General features: G+C 37.2%; 1 protein-coding gene across 3 annotated transcripts in view; it reads right to left on the reverse strand.

Annotated features, from left to right (window-relative positions):
- Positions 1–1099: 1099 nt before the first annotated feature.
- The window catches only part of LOC142337637 (EF-hand calcium-binding domain-containing protein 5-like), a 112182-nt gene continuing 91832 nt past the window's right edge, over positions 1100–21449 (reverse strand). For 2 of the 3 annotated variants that reach the window (XM_075387016.1, XM_075387018.1), the window contains 6 exons: positions 17789–18054; positions 17409–17632; positions 17149–17160; positions 10987–11080; positions 5427–5662; positions 1100–1400 (listed from right to left, as the gene is read on the reverse strand). In XM_075387016.1, the coding sequence (XP_075243131.1) occupies positions 1341–1400; positions 5427–5662; positions 10987–11080; positions 17149–17160; positions 17409–17632; positions 17789–18054 (892 nt within the window). In that variant the 3' untranslated portion in view covers positions 1100–1340. The remainder of the gene's footprint in view (positions 1401–5426; positions 5663–10986; positions 11081–17148; positions 17161–17408; positions 17633–17788; positions 18055–21449) is intronic. The other variant, XM_075387017.1, reaches the window with a different exon arrangement.

A 21449-nucleotide genomic window follows, 5' to 3' on the forward strand; every position in this document is an offset into this window, starting at 1 on the left:
TTTTCATTGAAGGCTGATATGTTATCCTTTGATTAAAAACCTGTGTAAGTTTTTGCTGCCTCTATTAGCTGCTCTCGAATGCCCTTCAACTAGAGCGACACACACCCATTTGACCATATCTTTTGTTTGACCTTATCAATTTGAACTAAAGTAAATAAAAGTCAATTTCAAAGTGAGGAAGTCTTTCAGAGTGAGGTAAATCAAGTGTGACCAAAATAAAATTAATCACGCGAATGAACAAAAAAGTCGCTCCACTAAGAGCACAAAATGACATCACGCACGCGCTTCTGCTGAAATTGCATGCAACAAATGAACAAAAAGCAGATTTGAAGTGGTTGTGACGTCATATGGTCCTAACAAAAATCTTGACGACGAAATAAAAAAACATAGTAGGACAAGTCCTGAAGTACAATTCTAAAAATTTCATTTACTAAAACAGAACTAGACCTAGAACAGACTATTAGTGAATTGGGAAAACCATTTCCACAAAAAAATCAGAGCAAAAAAACAATTTCAATGTCAAAACTCCGCTTAAAAACAAAAAACCACTAGCGAGAAACGGAAATTTGTTTCAAACAAAAAAAAACCAGGCAAAGAATGAACTATGAATGGATTGGGAAAACCATTTAGAAAAAAAACCGATCCAAAAAATCGAAAAACCGTAAACATCAAAGTGAAATTGCCGCATGTGAACAAAAAGTCACCAGCGAGAAAGCGAACTTTTGTTCAAACACCGTTTTCTCACTTTAGTTTTAAATAAGAGCAAAAAGAATTCGAGCCGCAAAACCACTCGCTTTTTCGCTCCATTTGTTTTGGCGTTACCAAAATCACTACTCCAATTTGACATCAAAAATCATGAAATGTGTGAACAGATCTTAAAAAAAGACAGCGCCCCAATACAATTCAAATTTTTTGAATTGTAAAAAACAAAGAAAGGCCAATAATAGCCCTAGCTAATTCTGTCCGACTAATAATAACCATTTGTCTTACAAGAAACTTACAAGATAAAATCTGAGCAAATAGTATCTCCTCCCTCCACTGAGACGCAAAATTAACTTTGCGATGCACCCAACAGGAATCTGTTTGAGATGAATCCTAATATTATGTTAAACTATATTTGTCAATCGATGATCGGAATTCTATATGTACATGGGATATTATTTCAACATATTTATATTTACACACGTTAATTCAATGCATATTTACAATATTTAATGATCTTCCAATAGAGCGAAAATAGAGATTTGTTTGACAAGAAAGGTAACATTTTAAGTTCATGACAAGAGATGGTTTTGAGGCAGTACAGCTGAGAAATTCATTTGGATGAATCAGTGAATCTGCTACTGGCTTGGTTCATCAACAGTCGTTTGGTCTGCCACTTGAGTCGAATCTGCGTTTCCCTAAATAAACAGGTGACAGAATTGCACACAATCTTAATGCACCCATCAGCAGCTTGATTTCCTGCTAACCAGAGTCAGGTTATGAATATAACCATTTTTGAACCGAAGGAGGAAACGTAACAGACGAACTTATAGCTTTTCAACGACCCGCGAGCGGTTGGCTAAGGTAGTAGACAGCTGGGTGCTAGCATTAGGGTATGCATTGGGAGGGAAGATGAAGTAGGGGGTCTCACGGGTGGGAGTGGGGGTCAAGCGTGCTGGATTAGCGAGGGAATGAGACGAGGGAGGGGAGACTGGACGGAACGTTAGAGATAGGCGTAAGGCTCAAAGAGAGCTGCACCTAATGCCTTCCGCGTTTTAACTGTTCATCACGTTTTTGGGGACAAAAAATAAATGATACGACGAAAAATCGGTCAAGTGAAAAACCACTTAAAAAAGACTCGAAGAATCTCTTAGTACCCTGCTTAAATAAATACATGGAGGAAAACATACCCCGCAGATAGCCGCCATTGATCGCAGAGCGAACTATGTCCATTTAATTTTGTACTCCTGTTTCTAAACTACCGGAAATAGAGGTTAGTATCAATAAGAAAAGGCATTTTAGATGGCAACTAAGACTTATAAGAACAAAGTTAAAGTAAAGGGCACCTAAAATTGGGCTTTATGGGTATATCCCGTTTAAGTGAGCAAAAGTAGCAGGACAAAAATATACCTAGGAATGACTAGTAAGACGCTCGGAAAATTATTCAGGAAAGTATTGGATCCAAAACTTGAAAATCACTCGTTTTTGCTCCACTTCCTGTTTCGTCGTGACCAAAATCACTACACCAATTTGACTTAAAAAATCATCAAAACATGTGAAATCTTCAAAAGCATAGCTGAAAGACTCCAGAATTGATAAGAAGCAAAAAATAACTTACACCCTAGCCAGCCACTGCCAAAATTTAAAACATAGCCGGCAGATTGCCGGAAAATAGCCGCCATTGACGCGCTTTATGCGCATCGGGATTGAAACAGAAAAAGAAGAGATAAATTGACCGATTTTTTTTCTATTTTTTTCAGTGTCAAAAAGTGTTCTAATTCGGAAGCAGTTTCGGTTGGATTCTAAAACTATACTTAATCCAGCTTCTTTACTGAAAGTTAATAAGCTTAATACCAATGTCAGCTGGCAAACACTCGAATGAACTTTGATAACTTCATTCTCAATGACATAATGACCGGGCTTTATCGGTTTATTCCGTCTCTTTTGATTTTGCTCTTTTGACCTTGACTGTATTCACTATCTTGCTTAATTCCTTGTGTCAATGGATTTAAAAACCATTCGTTTGAAACAGCGAGTGAGGTAAGTCAGAAGTCAAACCTGAAAGTCGTGACTTATGTAAAACGTAATCAAAAAGTAAAGCGAATTAAAAAAAAAAGGAGAGCGCCTAAATAATAGCCGCTTGAGACGCTGACGGCGCCTATTAAAAAGTAATTGTATCATAATACCATTCAATCTGATACAAATAAAGCGCACAAATTAGAAAAAAAGCAATTACAACATTTTCTTGGAAACATCTGATAATTTGCCACTCCAAAACCATTGTTGATAACATAGTTTATGTTCAAGAAATGACAACCATTCGGTAGCACCTTGAGAATGAGACTAGCCAAGAGAAGTCAAAAAAATATCGCGCAGAAAAATAAACAAGCGGCAAAATAGTTAGAGGGGAAGAAAATTTTATTCGACAAAGTTAAAAAAATATATAGCAGGACAAGTCCTAAACCCATTCAAAGTATCTTCATTCAAAAAAAAGGAAATTAGACAGAAGAAAGAACAATGAATGCATTGAGAAAACCATTTAGACAAAAATCCGATTATAAACAACGAAAAAAAATAAAAACCAAAGTCAAATGTTGACGAAAACTACGAGCGAGAAAGCTAAGTTTTGTTCAAACGCTATTTTCTCACTCTACGGGGATGGGCTGGGATGAGCGGATTGTGGCGGAGGGTTGAGGGGGGGGGGACTGCTGTTCAGATAAAATTGTCCCCTTAAATGAGTTTTGAATCGCGTACTCTTATCGCGACTAGATCATCGGGCTTCAATTGTTTATTCCATTTTTGAAGACAAAAAAAAAAGTCAAGCAAAAAATTGCTTAAAAAAGACAAGACAATTATAAATGTTACAAATTTCGTTTGACTTCAATTGAACAGTTAATTGAAACTAACAAAGTGGTTTAAAAAGCGACTTAGCTAAACAATACTCATAGAAAAACTTTAAACAAACACTTGAATATAAAACACTATTCTGAAAGGAAGAAAAAGAAGAAATAGGCAGCAAAATTCAGAAATAGCAAACTTAAATTGATAACATAGCCGACAGATTGCCGGAATAGCTGCAAAAGAATAGACTTGGGTGCCGTAAAATACAGATAGAAACAAATTTGGAAGTTATCGCGCCCTCTGTTTATCCAAAGGTGGGTGTTCATTTGAGAACAATTTTGAGTGCAAAAAATTTTGACGACGCAGAGGTTCAAATCCCCAACCCCCCGCGTACGAACCGTCTGCATTAACCACTAGGCTACAAGTCCCTTAAGCCCTCTTATTTTACAACCAACTTTGTTTTAGCAAGAAACAAATTCTGAATGCGAGCAATTTAGGTCACGCGAAACGCAAGAAATAAAGCGTGAAAAAGTGACTGATAACGCAAAGCGACAAAATGTTCTGGAACAAAATGTAAAACGAAAAAGAGCGTCAGAGGACAAAACAAAAAACTAAGAGCACCGCAATATAGGATTGGAACCATTGCTCTCCCCATCCATACCCAGATGCACTGCCCACGCGGCTATCAGTCCCTTCTTGTAACTATTCTGCAATCGACTTTATATTATCAACAAGCTTTACTTCAGAGTGAGAGCAATAGAAATCTCGCAAAAATGAAGAACCGAAAGCGAGAAAAAGCCACTCGAGAAGTTTAGAAATGTTCTAGAAGAAAAGTGCAAAAACGGTCAGGCAAAAAATTTTAAAAAAGCTCCCAAACGTACAGTTGCTGCTTAATACGCTAGCGTAGCGGAAATTTTTCACACCTATTTTTCTCGCTCTCTCTCTCTCTCAAAAATGCGTTTGGATCAGAAAATCATTTTCTCTCTGCTGTACAATTCGTTCAACCGTTTCACCTAAACACTTAATTCTCACGTGCAGCATGGCTTTTACAACCAAAACATTAATTATAAAACTCCTCTTCGAATCGTAAAAAGACAACGCCAAAATAAACATTGATTCGTTGAATTGCAAAAGAAGTAGAGCGCCTTATTAATAGCCGTCGAGAGGCTGACGGCGGCTATTACTCAAATAGGGAAAATAAATTGAAATGAGAGACCGCCGAATTTGCACTATAAACAGCTAAAAAAAACTGCCCCTCTCCACATGATTTCAATTCTTCTGAGTAGCTTCGGTGAACTGTACATTTTGAGACTACCAAAGCTCAAAGAAAACTGCTCAGCGACTTGATACCCTCCCAGAATTACTTGTTCACCCTATTTTTGATGACGAAACGCAAGATGGTCAGACGAAAAACCTCATAAAGACCACAAGAGGACCAATATAATTGTTTCCAATTTCGCTTGAGAGCAATTAAGAACATAACCGACTAACGTCGGGCGAATTGCTCTCAAACGACCGGCGAGCGGTTGGCTTGGTCAGTAGCTAGCCACGGGGGGGGGTGGAGCCAATAGTGGGGGTGGGGGGTCAACAAAGGGGGGGGGGGGTCAACCTCTAAGAACCGCCCCTCACACCATAAATATAAGTATAAGTCTCCAAGACAGTTTGAGCTGAAACAGACCTGAAAGGCTCTAAGAGCACATAATGCCCGCTGGGCGCTACCTGTTTATCCCGTTTTTGAGGACGAAAAGTCAAAAGCGTCAGACGAAAAATTGGTCAAGCGAAAAATCGCATAAAAAAAGACCGACAGGACTAATATAATTGCTACAAACTTCGTTTGAGAGCAATTAAAAAGGTTGATTAGTATATTTTGTTAAATATCATACTTCAGTAGTGGAATTTAGAAGGGTGGTCTTGTTAGCTGAGGTGGTGTCGCCAGCACCCACAGTGGTGTTTGATTCTCCTTGTTTCTCCCTCTTGGCCTTCTTCTCGGTCTTAGCAGCTGCAGTTGTCACTCTGAAGTGGTCTGCATGCTCCATCAGAGAAATGGCCACTATCAACCAATTGTAAAGGGTTTGAGCTGGGAACGGTCCCATCGTCGACAAGCGATCCTTCGAAATTTCTTAAAAAAACAGCAATGCACAATTCTTTCTTTGGTTCATGGTTTCGTTCCAGATCCAGAGTTGTGGTTCGCAACTCCTCAATATAGAGTCATTAAGGAACCTGCGCTGTATCCTCACCTCATGATATGAGCTCAGCTAGTTCATTTCGGTGGGGTTCGACAGTTTCTGAGATTTTATTGAATCATGTGTTAAAACAGCCAATAGATGACCAGAAAATAGATGCCGTTGACCCACTAACCGTCGTTAGGATTGAAAAAGTCAGAGAAAAAATAAGAGAAAAATTGAATGTCGTCCACGGTTCATCAAAGTAAAAAAATGGTTAATTCAGCTTCCCAATTGGAGGACAATAAGATTAAACTAATAGCACTTAACCGTACACTCTAGGGAACACTCTTTTCCGTACACTCTCTTCCTTAACGTTGATAACTTAGTGCATTGCAGCTTTAAATGTTAAATGTGGCGACCTAACAAAAAGGTAAAGCGAGGTATTTGCTCTCAAATGACCGGCGAGCGGTTGGCATCGTCGTCAGTAGCTAGTTGCAGCACAGAGAGGCTAACTGTAGCTAATTGCGGGAGGGGGGGATGGGAGGTTACGGGTGGAATGGGAGATGGATCAGGTGGGGTGCGGGGGTTGTCAAAGGGGGGCAGGAACCGCCCTTCACATCATGCATTATGATTTTATGTCTCTTAATCCACTTCGATGAATCGCATACTAAGACATTTAGACAATAATGAGCCATAAGGCTCTACTAGAAATTAACTCCCTCGGGGCGTTACCTTTTAAGCCCGTTTTCGCGAAGGAAAGCGACAGTCGAGCTAAAAAATTGCTCGAGCTAAAAATCGCATAAATAAGACCGCAAGAGAATAACTGCAACAAACTATGAGGGCAATTAAACACAGCAGCATGAGTCATGAACTAAAAGTTTCTATTTATTGATTAAGCAAAGAAAAGACCCATAGAAAACTAGTAATTGATTCGAAGACGCAGAGAAAAGAAAACGCAATTATACAATTACAACAGAGAAGGCCAAACATCATTTTATTACTCTAATTAAAACTCGAGAAAAAACTTTGACGCCTAAAAGCCAACCGCCACATACCAAAGCTTTCTGTTTCGACCTGACCAAAACTACTACTCTAATTTGACTTTAAAAAATCATAAAAATGTGTGAGCAGAACTTAACAGAACATAGCCAGATTTCCCGAAACGCTTCGAAGATTCCTCTCCCGAAAAAACCTACTATCATAAAGAACTGGTTAACTTTTGAAAACTAATACTAAAAAGGAAACAAGCAATCAAATAAAAAAAATTGCCACAAAAATCTACTAATCGGCAGACTATCGAAATTACTGCGAAATCGAGTTAAAAGCCGTATAATTTATATTTTTTGATTAAAACAAAAATTTGTGGATAAAAATTTGAACTTCTCTTTTTATTTCCTCCCAAAGTCTTGCTTGTACCAGCCCTAATTACGCATTTGCCCTTTATTGACAATTTAGATACCCTAAAATGACCTTAAGTCTTCTGGAGAGAGGTATGTCAATTGTAATTTAAAAATAATCACAAAATGCAGCAAAACATTTAGGCTAATGAGCCTTTCAAATGACGTCACGGAATTCAAGGTAGCTAAGCAGCGGCATCAACGTGCGGTCAAATTCTCTTATGGGCTCTGCGGCGTGTAAATGCAATACGAAAAATGCAATAGCTTCAGAGGGCAAAACAAAAATAATATAGCCCGCATAAAAGATCGATAGAACTTGTTCTGTTCTAATTTAATCTAAGAATTTTTCATTTGGTCAAAAAGTGCTCTATTTGGTGTGCAATTTAATTTAGATTCTAAAATTATACTTAATTCAGCTGTCGGCCATTCAGCTTAATACTAACGCCAAGTAGCAATCACTCTAATGAATATTGATAACCTAATGAACTATGTCTAAATGACCGGCTTTAATCGGTTTAGCCCGTTCCTTTTGATTTTGCACGTTTGACACTGCCAATATTCACTTCATCGCGTAACTCAATGAGTGAATTAAAATTTATTCAGTTGAAAGTTGAAACAGTGACTGAGGTAAGTCAGGAGTAAAAAGTGTAAGTCGCGACTAACTTAAAAGCGTGAACGATAGGTAATGCGAATTTACAAAACATAGCCGGAAGACAACGGTATCGAATTGCACCAAAACACAGTTGAGTCCTAGCCAAGCACTATAATGATTCAACATTTCATTCAACATACCATTCATACCATACAATTTGAAACAGCAAACAAAGTAAACAAAGTAGAACCTGGAGAAAAGCAAAATAAGACATCAAGTTCTCGGAAATTATTTCGCAAGTTGAGACTCCAAAACCAGTGTCTATATCAGATTGTATGTTGAGTTATTTAAGTTCACTAAATGGCTACCAAATGATAGAAAAACGATACATCAGTAATGGAGACAGACTTAAACTCCAGCAAACAAACTGATATAAAAAACCATAATAAAACCGTAACTTAACCATAAAAATCTAATATGATTGAGCTTGTCAAAAACAAACAAACAGAGAATTCTCAATTCAGTTCTTAATCCGTTACTTCTTAAAACCAAAATAAAATTTACTTCGAAAAGGCCGCACCTAATCAAAAAATGTTGCTCAGCTAGCAACTTTTTCGCACCTGCTTTTATAGCTCTCTCTCTCTCTCTCTCTCTCTCTCTCTCTCTCTCTTTCAAAAATGCGGTTCATAAGATAATAACTCACTCTTCTCTCTGCTCTTCAATTCGTTCAACCGTTTAACCTAATCAGTTAATTTTTACGCGCAGCATTGACTTGCACATCCTTTTTAATACACTCCAAAAAATATCGATAAAAAATAGCCGGAAGAACTCCCAGAACCCACTCGAAGTATAAAACTCAATATTCTCACTTACCTGATGTACCTCCTAATTGATTTCACTAAATATTTTGAAACAAAAGGAAAATATACATAAGAAAACTGACAACTGAAAAAGCATCTGATAAAAGTTTCATTAAGTTGTGACTCTAAAGGAACTGTTCAGAAAAAGACTGCAATAAAAATACAGTTAGATCGCAACAAAATATTACTAATTGACAGACTATGTAACCAGTTCGTCAAGAAAAAACCGAGAAAAGGGAATGTTTATAACGAAGGACAAAATCAAAAACATTCTGTTTCAAACAAAATTGTCTACAAAAATCTTCTGCTAGATCATTCAACTACCCAATACTTAGCAGAGAAATATCAAACAACTAAAAGCAAAATTTGTCTTAATTATTGCAGTGCAAGGTGACCTAATTTGCATTCACGAGTCGATTTATATAAACAAAACTCAAATATTTTTAATTAAGAATTGATCAAGAAAACTTAGTCAGAAACACAAAAAATTAGAAATAGGCAAAGAAATTAAATACTAGCCAAAATTGTCACAGACATGCTCAAATTTACTCGATTTTATTAAACAAAAAACATACCTCGCAAAATGCCAAAAAAAAGCTGCCATCAAATCTAACACCGATGGCGATTGACTGAACAGAAAAACAATGACAAATATAGCAGGCATATTGCCGTAAAATAGCCGCGATAGATCCTTGTGGCTATGACCACCAGTCCTTTAATAGACCACTAGACTTTTTGGGTCAGATTCGGACTGTCATTTTTATGAGACACAAGCTCTATAAGGAGAAAGCCCCAATAGGGTTTTTCAATTCAAAACCAAAACTCAAGACTCTAATAATCAAGAATTAGGGCATATATGTTTGGCACTAATTAGATGGACACTATTGAGTTCAGAAGTCATTTTATTGAGCGTGGTAAGTCACGCAATTACCCTAGAAAAACAAAACGCGGGACGCAGGTTAAGATAAAACAAAGATCTGTTAGACGAAGTAAAAAAACAATTAGGAGCGCAATAACAGCCGCCGGGAATTGCTGACGCGGCTATTTTATGCATAATCCTGTTTCTTAAAGAGATATTGCGGGAGCTAGTATTAATGCCAAAACACATTAGAGATGTTAACGAGGGAGAAAATGCTAAACGCATTAGACAGAAGTTAATGAGGGCGGCTATTAAACAACTCAACAATAAACATACCCGGCAGATTGCCGGAAAATAGCCGCCGTTGATTCCCATAACTTTTTTGAAAGAAAAGAAAATAACAAAAATTGCTTTTTGTATAAAAACATTTTTAAGCGCGATTTATTTTGATGTCATTTCGTAATTGAACATACTCCTGTCCCTCAGAGAGAGGCTACAGGGTCTAGTATCAATACCAATAAACATTTTAGATAGTAACTAAAACTTATGAGAACAAAGTTCAAGTACCGGGCATCTAAAAATGGGCTTTATGGGTTTATCCCGTTTCTATTTCTGGCTTCGATTTTTTAATACTGACTCTCTTCATTTTGAATTGCTTTGCTGAGCAGCTGCTGTTTAAAAGGACTTTGAGCAGAATGACAGAAGAGTGAAACTAGCCTAGAGATGTCAAAAAGATTTCACGCAAAATGTCGAAAAAGCGGCAAAATGGGTAAAGCGAAAAAAAGTTCGACGAAGTAAAAAAAATAGGAGCGCTATATTAGCCGGCTGAGAAGATGAGGGCGGCTATTAATAACAATCAAATTGAGCGCCAACCAAAAGTGCGAGAACAACTGATTTCAACCACAAAACTCCAAATGCTACCAAAGATTGAAGAAGAATACAAAAATTGCTGACAAATCTGAAAACAAGGCAAAGTGTTGAAGTATATGAAAATTGATACCAAAAGTGTAGAACTCGCTTCAGGTGGTCGAAAATGCTTCCGAACGCACTATTACCTGATTAGATAATTCAGAGAAACACTAAAACATATGACTGAAAAAGAGTGAAGTAAACTAATAAATTCAGTTTGAAAAGAGCTGCACATGATCAAAAAGTTTTGCTCGCTTAGTGAAAGTTTTTCAAACATCTACTTTTCTTGCTCGCTATCAAAAAAGCGACAGGAACATAAAACTACTCTCTCAGCTCGTCAGCTATTTGATCTAAACACTGTTTTCACGCATTTCACTTCCTGTTTCAAATATACTCCAACAAAATTACCGCCGATCAAAAAAGTAGATCCACTAATACTGCTCTTCGAGTCGTAAAAAAGACGCTTCACCAATCCTTCTCTTTGAGTCGTGAATAAAGGAGAGCGTCTAAATGATAGCCGTTGAGGCTAAATTGTTTTCGACAGCACCACGAAACTATTACTATCAGTCATTGTACTGGTGGTGGAAAATTTGTCTGAATTCGCTGCAACCATTTTTTCCCAAAATTTGGGACTTCAAAGGGGCTTTCAAAATCATCTAACCGTTGAGAAGTAGTCGCAGTTTGGCCACGTCAAGAGTAGTCGGAGCAGTCGGATCAAACGCTGCCACCTTCTTCAGCATCTCAGTTGATAGAACCTGCAACATGCAATTATCATCATGCTTGCTGAATCATACCATATTTATAAAAGCAGAGAAGGGGATCAAACGAAGTCAAAAATGAAATCAACCGTTTCAACTTAAAAATTCACTGACGAAATGCAAACGATAAGCAGCAGAAAAAAGCATTAAATGAGAAATCTCAAATGATTTGGAGTCAAGTTCGAAGAGGTGAAAGAGGGCCATGTTGGGGGAGGGAGGGGTTTGGGGGGGGGGGGGGGGGGGTGATTGGGTGGGGGTGACTGGGAGTCAAACTGTCAGGATTGAGAACTGCCCTTCACACCATGAAGTTGTCTCCTCGAAACAGTTTCGATGAATGACATACTTAGCGACTAGTAGGGCATAAGGCTAAGAGAGCTGCTCAGCCACAATGCCCTCCGGGCTTTACCTGTATGTCCCGTTTTTGGGAACGAATAGTTAAAAGCGTCAGACAAAAAATCGGTGATGCGAGAAAGCGCATCAAAAAAGACAGGACTAATAGAATTGCTAGAAACTTAGTTTGAGAGCCATTTAAAATGATCCAACGAAGTCAGTGGTAAAAAAATTGCATAAAAACACGAGTAGGACAATTATATTTGCTACAAACGAGCAAAAAAGCAATTAAAAACCACTAGCTGAACACTGGCGATTAAAAACCATTCGCAGACCAGTTTGAACAAATTTTGCGCTTTAGAATACTAACTTTATCGCTCCCTCTACTACTCAATCCTTATTCAAAAATAAAACTCCGATTTAAATTCTCATTGACTCAAAACAGATTCTGTGAATGGCAGACTTGAAGACTAGTGAGCTGAAAGGCTCTTAGAGCACTTCATGCACGCTGGGCGCCACCTGTTTATCTTGTTTTTGAGAACGAAAAAAACAAAAGCGTCAGACGAAAAATTGGTCAAGCAAGAAATCGCATACAAAAGACCAACAGGACTAATATAATTGCTACAAACTTTGCTTGAGAGCAACTAAAAAACAAGAGGAGGACAGCAATAGCCGCGCCACCGCCACGTCGCTGCTATTAAACATACCCGACTAACGTCAGGAGTTTTGGTCAAGCGTTCTGGGTTACGGGTGGAATGAGGCGACGTGTGGACGAGGAGGGCAAAGGAATGCGGCGCTGAGCCATTGAGGGCAGGGTGAATGGCGGTCAAACTCTAATAAACGCCCTTCAGACTACGAATTTATGACTCCTAAACAGCTGCGGTGAATTGCATAATTAGATTAGTGAGGCTCTAAGAAAACAATGCCCGGGCTTTACCTTTGATCCCGTTTTTCAGGACGAAACGTCAAATGGTTAGACGAAAAATGAGATCATGCAAAACGGTAGCACAAAAAATTGCGTTAAACATACCTGGCAGATCGCCGGAATAGCTGAGAAAGAACAGACTTTCGCGCCGTATAATAAAACAGATAGATAAAAGTCGAAAAAGTTATCGACGCCGCTCTAAAACTATGTAAAAAACATTTGGCAATAATTAATAAAGCTTGTTAAAACTCATTGCTCAGAAGCCTTTTCATTAGGCACACATGAGTTCATTTCTTACACATATGAGTTCCTTTGACCTTAAACTAATTCAAATTAAACTTAAGTTTTAAAGTTCCAAAGTCATTTTACTCAGTGAGGTGTCACGTGTGGTCAAAATCTAACCACGTAAACGAGCTAAAAACGTTGGCTCAAGAGAGTGAGAAATGACGCCACGCGGGCAAATACCGTTAGTGAGAGGAAGAAGACATTCAGAACATTTCACTTCTTCAGCTTTGCTGTGTGAGCAAATGTAAATCGAAAAAGGCTGTCAGACGAGGAAACAAAAAACATAGCAGGACAGGTCCTGACGTACAATTCAAGCGAAAAATTTTCTTTAATAGATGAATAGACTTCATCGGTTAGATTAGGACTGTCATTTGTATTAAACATACGGTCTATACTCAAGACTAATACTCAAGAATAAGGGCAGATAAGTTTGGCACTATGTTACGCACTGATCGGGACGAAATAGGGGCGTGACACACTACTTTGATGCACACTATTGATCTTTAATTAGTAAATGTTCATAAAACTTAAAATTCCATAAGTAAGTTCAGAAGTCATTTTTTTGAGTGAGGTAAGTCATTGAAAAAGTCAATTCCAAGAAGTCAGGGTAAGACGAAACAAAAATCTGTTAGACGAAGTAAAAGAACATAGCAGGACAAGTCCTGACGTACAATTCAAAGAATTTTCATTGACTGAACAAAAACTCTTAGACCTAGAACGGACTAAGAGTGAATTGGGAAAACCATTTCTGAAAAAAAAATCAGATCAAAAGAATTTAAAAAAGCAGAAAATCTATGTCAATATGCCGCATGTGAACAAAAATCACTAGCGAGAAAAGGAAACTTGTTTCAAACAAAAACTACACCTAGAATGAACTATGATTGGATTAGAAAAACCATTTAGAAAAAAAATCCGATCAGAAAAATCGACAAAAACAGTAAAAATCAAAGTGAAATTGCCGCATGTGAACAAAAAAAACCACTATCGAGAAAGCGAAATTTTATTCAAACACCGTTTTCTCACTCTACTTTAAAATTAGAGCAAAAAATTTCAAGCCGCAAAACCACTGGCTTTTTCACTCCACTTCCTGCTTCGGCGTGTCCAAAATCACTCTAATCCAATTTGACTTCAAAACTCATGAAAATGCGTAAACAGATCTTAAAACATACCCCGCATATTGCCGAAAATAGACACCGTTGATTCCAATGAGCATGATTGGGACTGAAAGAATAGAATATTGAAAAAAAAATATTTGTACAATAACATTTTTTAAGTCTGATCTATTTTGATGGTATTTTGTAGTTGAACCTACTTGTTTCTTAGAGAGAGGCTACAGGGGCTACTATCAATACCAATAAGCATTAGAGATGGTAACTAAGACTTATAGGAACGACGTTCAAATAGCGGGCATCTAAAATTGGGCTTTATGGGTTCATCCCGTTTCTATTTCTCGACTTCAATTTTTTATACTTACTCTTCATTTTGAATTGCTTTGCTGAGCAACTGATGTGCAAAATCACTTTCAGCAGAATGAGAGAAGAGAGAAACTTAACTAGAGAAGTCAAAAAGATTTCACTCAAAATATTGAAAAAGCGGCAAAATAAGGTAAAGCGAAACATTTTTGTGTTCGACGAAGTAGAAAATATAGCAGGACAAGTCCTGACGTACAATTCAAAGAATTTTCATTAACTAAACAGAAAACTAGACCCAGAACGGACTATGAATGGATTGGGAAAACCATTTAGAAAAAAGTCCGATCCAAAAAAATTGAGAAAACAGTAAAAATCAATGTGAAATTGCCGCATGTGAACAAAACACCACTAGCGAGAAAGCAAATTTTTGTTCAAACACCCTTTTCTCACTCTACTTTAAATTTAGAGCGAGAAAATTTCACGCCGCAAAACCACTCGCTTTTTTGCTCTAGTTCCTGTTTCGGCGTGACCAAAATCACTACTCCAATTTGACTTCAGAAATCATGAAAAATGTGTGAACAGATCTCAAAAAAAACCTAGCCGGAAGAATTCCGGAAACGACTCGAAGCAGAAAATTTTCCATACTTAAGATTAAACAACCAGAACAACTATTGTGAACCCTAAAACTCCACAAATGCCATAGACAATTTAAGGAAGAATAGAAACGGCATTCAAAAAGAAATTGAACAAAAAAAGTAATGAGTTTTTTTAATAGTACAAGGAAACATAAAGCCGAATAAAGTTCTTTGAAATTAGAGCACTAAAAGCTCGCAAAACAATTGGCAAGTCATAATAGGCTAAGAAACTTGTCTAAGGTTAAAAAAAAAGAAAAACTGCAAAAAAATATGAAAAATGGTTTAAAATTTCTAAATTTTTCTGTCACTTTTCCTAAGAAAAAGATGATTTATACCAAGAAAACTTTAATCAATTGGCATCTGAATATTAAAAAGCTTAATTAGCAATCTTAAGTGGCAAGCTTCTATTCAGCTCCCACTTAAAGCATTAAAACAAAAAAACAGGCAAAAAATCATTAAATTTCGTCTAAAAATCAGCAAAACCGATCAAAAACCTCCAAATTAACATTTGGCCTAAAACTAATACAATATCATAATCAAACCTCATAACCATCAAAAGTTGCAAAAAAACTGCTTTTAAAAGCCGCACGTGAACAAAAAATTTTCGCTCGCTTCGAGAAAATTTTTTCACACATCAATTTCTCGCTCTCTCACAAACAGAGGTATGCACAAAAACCACTCTCTTTTCAATCCGCTCTTCACTTTTGTTCAGCACCAAAATCACTTCAATTTTTTTCACGCGTTTCATTTCCCGCTTCAAAAATCACTCCAATAAAATTGATTAAAAAAAGGACTTCTCCAATACTCCTCTTCGAGTCGTAAAATGACAGCGCCCCAATACAATTCAAATTCTTTGAATTGTAAAAAAATAGGAGCGCTATAATAGCCGGCTGAGAAGATGACGGCGGCTATTTAAAAAAGACAGCCCCCAATACAATTCAAATTCTTTGAATTGTAAAAAATTAGGAGCGCAATAATAGCCGCCTGAAATTGCTGACGCGGCTATTAATTAAAACCGATTTGAAATTTGTTGGGAATCTGCAAAGCAGGAAAACTTTGGGGGGATAGTGGAAAGTTACTATCGTTTCTTATCCACTACCCCATGGCATGACCAGAAAACATTGGTCAGTGCAAAAGTGAGCCAACAAAAATGGATCATGTCGAATTTAACCAGGAGGGACTCAACTCACCTTTGATATCAACTTTTCATCTTCGCTTCAAAACGTGTTCAGACAATTTCACACAATGCCTAAAAAACTTAAACATAGCAGGCAGATTGCCAGAAAAGAGCCGCAATAGATTCGTAGATCGGCAGTCTAAAAAAAAACATTAAAAAAGACAGACCAAAAAAACTCGTCTTTTCATTGAAGGCTGATCTGTTATATTTTGATTAAAAATCTGTATAAGTTATTGCTGCCTCTATTAGATGATCTCAAATAACCTTCATTTAGAGTGACACACACCCATTTGACCGTATCTCTTTGAATTAAAGTAAATAAAAGTCAATTTCAAAGCGAGGAAGTCATTTTTGAGAGTGAGGTAAGTCAAGTGTGACCAAAAATTTAATCACGCGCATGAACAAAAAACTCGCTCCATTAAGAGCGAAAAATGACGTCACACATGCAATTCAGTTGAAATTGCATGAACGAATGAACAAGAAGTGGCTGTGACGTCATATGGTCGTAACAAAAATCATGACGACGAAATAAAAAAACATAGCAGGACAAGTCCTGACGTACAATTCAAAGAATTTTCATTGACTAAGCAGACAAAAATTACACCTAGAATGGATTATGAATTAATCGAGAAAATATTTTTTACAAAAATCAGATAAAAATAAGAAAAAAAACAGAAAATCAATGTCAAAATGCAGCATGTGAACACAAAAAACCACTAGCGAGAAATGAAAATTTAATTCAAAGAAAAAACTAGGCCTAGAATGGCTGTGAATGGACTGGGAAAACCAATTAGAAAAAAATCCCGATTCGAAAAATCGAAAAAACAGTAAAAATCAGAGTGAAATTGCCGCATGTGAACAAAAAACCACTACCGAGAAACCGAATTTTTGTTCAAACACCGTTTTCTCACTTTACTTTAAAATTAGACTTAAAAAATTCACGCCGCAAAACCACTCGATTTTTCGCTCTACTTCCTGTTTCGGCGTGACCAAAATCACTACCCCAATTTGACTTCAAAATTCATGAAAATGTGTGAACAGATCTTAAAAAAACGACAGCGCCCCAATACAATTCAAATTCTTTGAATTGTAAAAAAACCAAGAGAAGGCCAATAATAGCCCCAGCTATCGCTGTGCGGCTATTAATAAACTCAATGATTTAACCAATGAACACAGTCAACGCAATTGATGCACTAAACACCAAATCACACAAAAGATCGATGAAAGAATGAAAGTGAGCAATCTTCATCTCTATCAAAAACACAACAATCGAATGAAATCAACGTTTCACACACGTTTACCGGATCTTCCAGCTGAAGAAAAACAGATCGAGCAATTTGATGAGCTACAACATCTATATTGATTGATCAAATTGTTTATAGATTTTTAAAGGTTCGCTAGGAAACCTTTGTGGAAAACATGCCTAGTTCAGTGTTTCAACAGCACCTAATATTATTCAAATCCAGGCATTAAAAAGTTTCTATAAAACCTCCATTTTAGTATCAGCGATGGAAACAATAGTGGCACAATTTCAATCCTTTTCGAAGAGTAAGAACCTTACCAGCTTTTTGGAATTCCAGTTGTTGAACTGGTCCTTAGTCTTGGCCAGGAACATCTCGATAAGGATGTCCACAATCTGTACAGCTGTGAGTGGTGGCTGTGAATAGCTCTTCATCTCTGCGAAGGTGTCCCCTCCAATCTCTTTCACAAGCTGTCTCATTTCCAACAACATCATCCTCTCGAACAGGATCTCAACTGACATCGCACCCATGTCTTTCTCAATGTCTAAAGCAATGAGATATTGAAAAACTCTATTAGTTTTCATTTCTATATCTTCATATGCTGTCCATACACACCTCGAAGTAATTTACTAACGTTTTAATTTAAAATCAGAATTTAAATATCACAACTTCCAGAATTGGTTAAAACTGAAAAACTCACCTAACACTGTAGTAGTTTTGCCTTGAGCCTCTTCAGACATGTAGTGGAAGGCATCCTGTTGGATCTTCAGCATACGGGCGAGGTCTATCTTCTCCAGTTTATTCAGTTGAAACCCCCCTGTAGGAGAGTTGTTAGTGCCCAAGTTTATGTCCATAACAGCTCGTGAGAACCCCTCGGGGTCTCTGATTGGGCAAGCCATATGCAGCTGACTCAGCATCTCGCCAATCACTGTCTCACTGTTTGACACCGCTTTGTAGAGGTACTCCCTGAAAGATATAATTCACATTCACTCTGTTGATTTTTCGGATCTTTTCGTTTGTCCCCCAAGCTTAGTGAGTGAACATTATTTGAGCCCCCAATAACATATGCTATATTTTTGAAACACGTGCCATGTTTTTTTCCGAGTAGCAGGTGCTGTTTTCCCTGAATGATTTACTATGCAATGGCACATGATCTGTAATTGGGGGAGCATACCGTACTGGGGGGGGGGGGGCTATTAGCCAATTTTATTTTCGGGCAATAAATTTCGATTAGAAAGTATCGGATCATTGTGACCCCCGAGCTCAGTGGTTTCTCAGTGAGTTAGCAAAACTCAAACACACGAAGCGATATTAACACACAATGTTTTGCATTAAATTGCACACACTTTGCAACTCCGGGAGTATAATGTACTAATGTATTAGGGGTCTAAAATAGACAAATTGGCTTGTAACCTTGACGTAATTAAAACAGGCAAATAATGTCTCGTGGTATGAATCTGTGAAATCTTAAGAGCTCTTTGATATTTAGTTGCATAGATTTCGTTGCTGCATGGATATATTGGAATACTCATTTCCGTTCTGAATCGTTCTACTCGTTTCTGAAACTTAGTCAATGTTTTCCTCTACCTTTTTTCAAAGACAAAACCAAGAGATGCCACGCTACTGATTCCTTGAGTATTCTTTTCAGTCATACGAAGAATCATATCCTTCAGCTTCAGCTTTTAGTCTTTGGTTTTTAAAATCCTCCAGGATCGAAAAGCTTTTTGAATACGAAGAATGACGATGCTATCTTATTAGGTATTCTAATAAGTCACTGGTGAGCTCATAACAATTTTACAAACTGTTTATTCAATTTTTGAGCACGACCTAACAAAATTTCCTATAATAATCCCTAAAGCCTCAGCTCTAGAGAAAATACCAGTTGTCATCATTTTTTCGCAGATCTAATCATAAAACTTATGCAAGATAGTGAAAATATTTCAAAAACAGTCAAGACAGCCGGAGTAGCTGCAAACAAGAATAACGCGCCGTAGCTTACAGATAGAAACATACCCGGCAGATTGCCGAAAAATAGCCGCCGTTGATTCCAATAAGCATGATTGGGATTGAACGAACAGAAGATAATGAAAACATAACCGGCAGATTGCCGGAAAATAGCCGCCGTTGATTCCAATAAGCATGATTGGGATTGAAAGAAAAGAAATTGAAAAAAAAAAGATTTTTGTACAAAAACTTTTTTAAGTCCGATTTATTTTGATGGCATTTCGTAGTTGAACATACTTCTGTTTCTTAGAGAGAGGCTACAGGTGCTACTATCAATACCAATAAGCATAAGAGATGGTAACTAAGACTTATAGGAACGACGTTCAAAAAGCGGGCATCTAAAATTGGGCTTTATGGGTTTATCCCGTTTCTATTTCTGACTTCAATTTTTTATACTGACTCTGTTCATTTTGAATTGCTTTGCTGAGCAACTGATGTTCAAATTCACTTTTAGCAGAATGAGACAAACTAGCCTAGAGAAGTCACAACAATTTCAAGCAAAATGTCGAAAAAGCGGCAAAATGGTAAAGCGAAAAAAGTTCGACGAAGTAAAAAAAAATAGGAGCTCTATAATAGCCGGCTGAGAAGATGAGGGCGGCTATTAAACAGATATAGAAATGAGTAGAAAAAGTTACCGATGACACTTAACAATTATGTAAGAAAATGTTGAGCTGTAAATTAAAATGTCTTGTTGAAAGTCACTCCATAGAGTTCTCTTTATTAGGGACCTTTATACTACATATATGATTGGACATTAAATTCATTTAAATTAAAATTAAGTTTTAATATGCAAAGTCATTCCTTGAGTGAGAAAAAAACCTATGATCAAAACTTAATCACGCGTATGACCGATGGCCCCTGCTGGTGAGAAGGGAAGAATAACGTCCAGCGGGCAAATGAAGTTAGAGAGATGAAGTAATTCAGAAATTTTTTTTCAGCTCTGTGAACAAATATAAAGTGAAAAGGGTCAAATATAGCTGGCAGATTGCCAGAAAATAGCCGCAATAGCTTCGTAGATCTGCAGTATAAAAAAAAACACAGTAAAAAAGACAGACCAAAAAAGACGTCTTTTCATTGAGGGCTGATATGTTATATTTTGATTAAAAATCTGTGGAAGTTTTTGCTGCCTCTATTAACTGCTCGCAAATAACCTTCATTTAGAGTGACACACACCCATTTGACCTTATCTCTTTGAATTAAAGTAAATAAAAGTCAATTTCAAAGCGAGGAAGTCATTTTTGAGTGAGGAAAGTCGTGTGACCAAAAATTTAATCACGCGAATGAACATAAAAAACTCGCTCCACTAAGAGCGATAAATGACGTCACACGACGCACTTCAGTGGAAATTGCATGAACGAATGAACAAAAAGCAGATTTGAAGTGGTTGTGACGCCATATGGTCGTAACAAAAATCGCGACGACGAAAGAAAAAAAACCAAGAGAAGGCCAATAATAGCCCCAGCTATCGCTGTGCGGCTACTAAAAAAATCTTTAATAAATCTATAACTAAATTCAATCTTCAAATAGACTTGTTAACTAAGACATCCCGTTTCTATTTTTGATTTCGCTGTTCGATACCAGCTCTGTTTATGGCTTGCTGAGAAGCTGCTGTTTGAAAGTGTTTCGAGCCGAAAGAACACTGGCTTAAAGAAGGAAGTCGAACAGATTTTTCGCAAAATGATGAACAAGCTGTGAAATAAGGTAACGCCCATTAACTTTTTAATGACGACAATTAGTGCAGCAATAATAGCAAACGGCTGAGAAGATGAGGGCGGATATTTAAAAAAGACAAAACTTGATATCTAACTTTTTAGAAACTGCTGTAAAGTAAACTTCAATTAGATTACGGCAGCGTATTTTGAAAATATATCCTCAAATTAGTAATTAAAGTCAATTTCAGTGTGAGGGAAGGCATTCTATTGAATGAGGTGAGTCAAGTGTGACACCAAACATTTATTCGCAGTAACAACAAACTCGCTGTAATAAGAGTGATAAATGACATCACGCACGCAACGCAATCAAAAAATTGCATTATTGAATGAGCAAAGCCTGTTAATTTACAGGTTTCCTACAAAAGATAAACCTATTAACATTAGACCAATTGCTCTCGAACGACAGGTGGGATAGGTTAATTAAAAATTCAAAGAAAATTTTGGCCCAATTTAGATTGTTTGTATGCGCAGAAAAATCAATACTAGGTGAGGTTTGAACAAGCAGTCTCAGGGCACGAGTCCGTGAAGCGGACTTCAAGGAGTCAAGTGAGAAAAAGTCACTCGAGAAATTAAATCACTCAAGCGAGCGAAAGAAGATTCTAGAACAAAAGCGTGTTTAAAAGAGACAAACACGTTTACAATAAT

Source organism: Convolutriloba macropyga, chromosome 4 (genome assembly GCF_964194025.1).
Source record: "Convolutriloba macropyga chromosome 4, txConMacr16.3, whole genome shotgun sequence".
Taxonomy (NCBI): Eukaryota; Metazoa; Xenacoelomorpha; order Acoela; family Convolutidae; genus Convolutriloba; species Convolutriloba macropyga.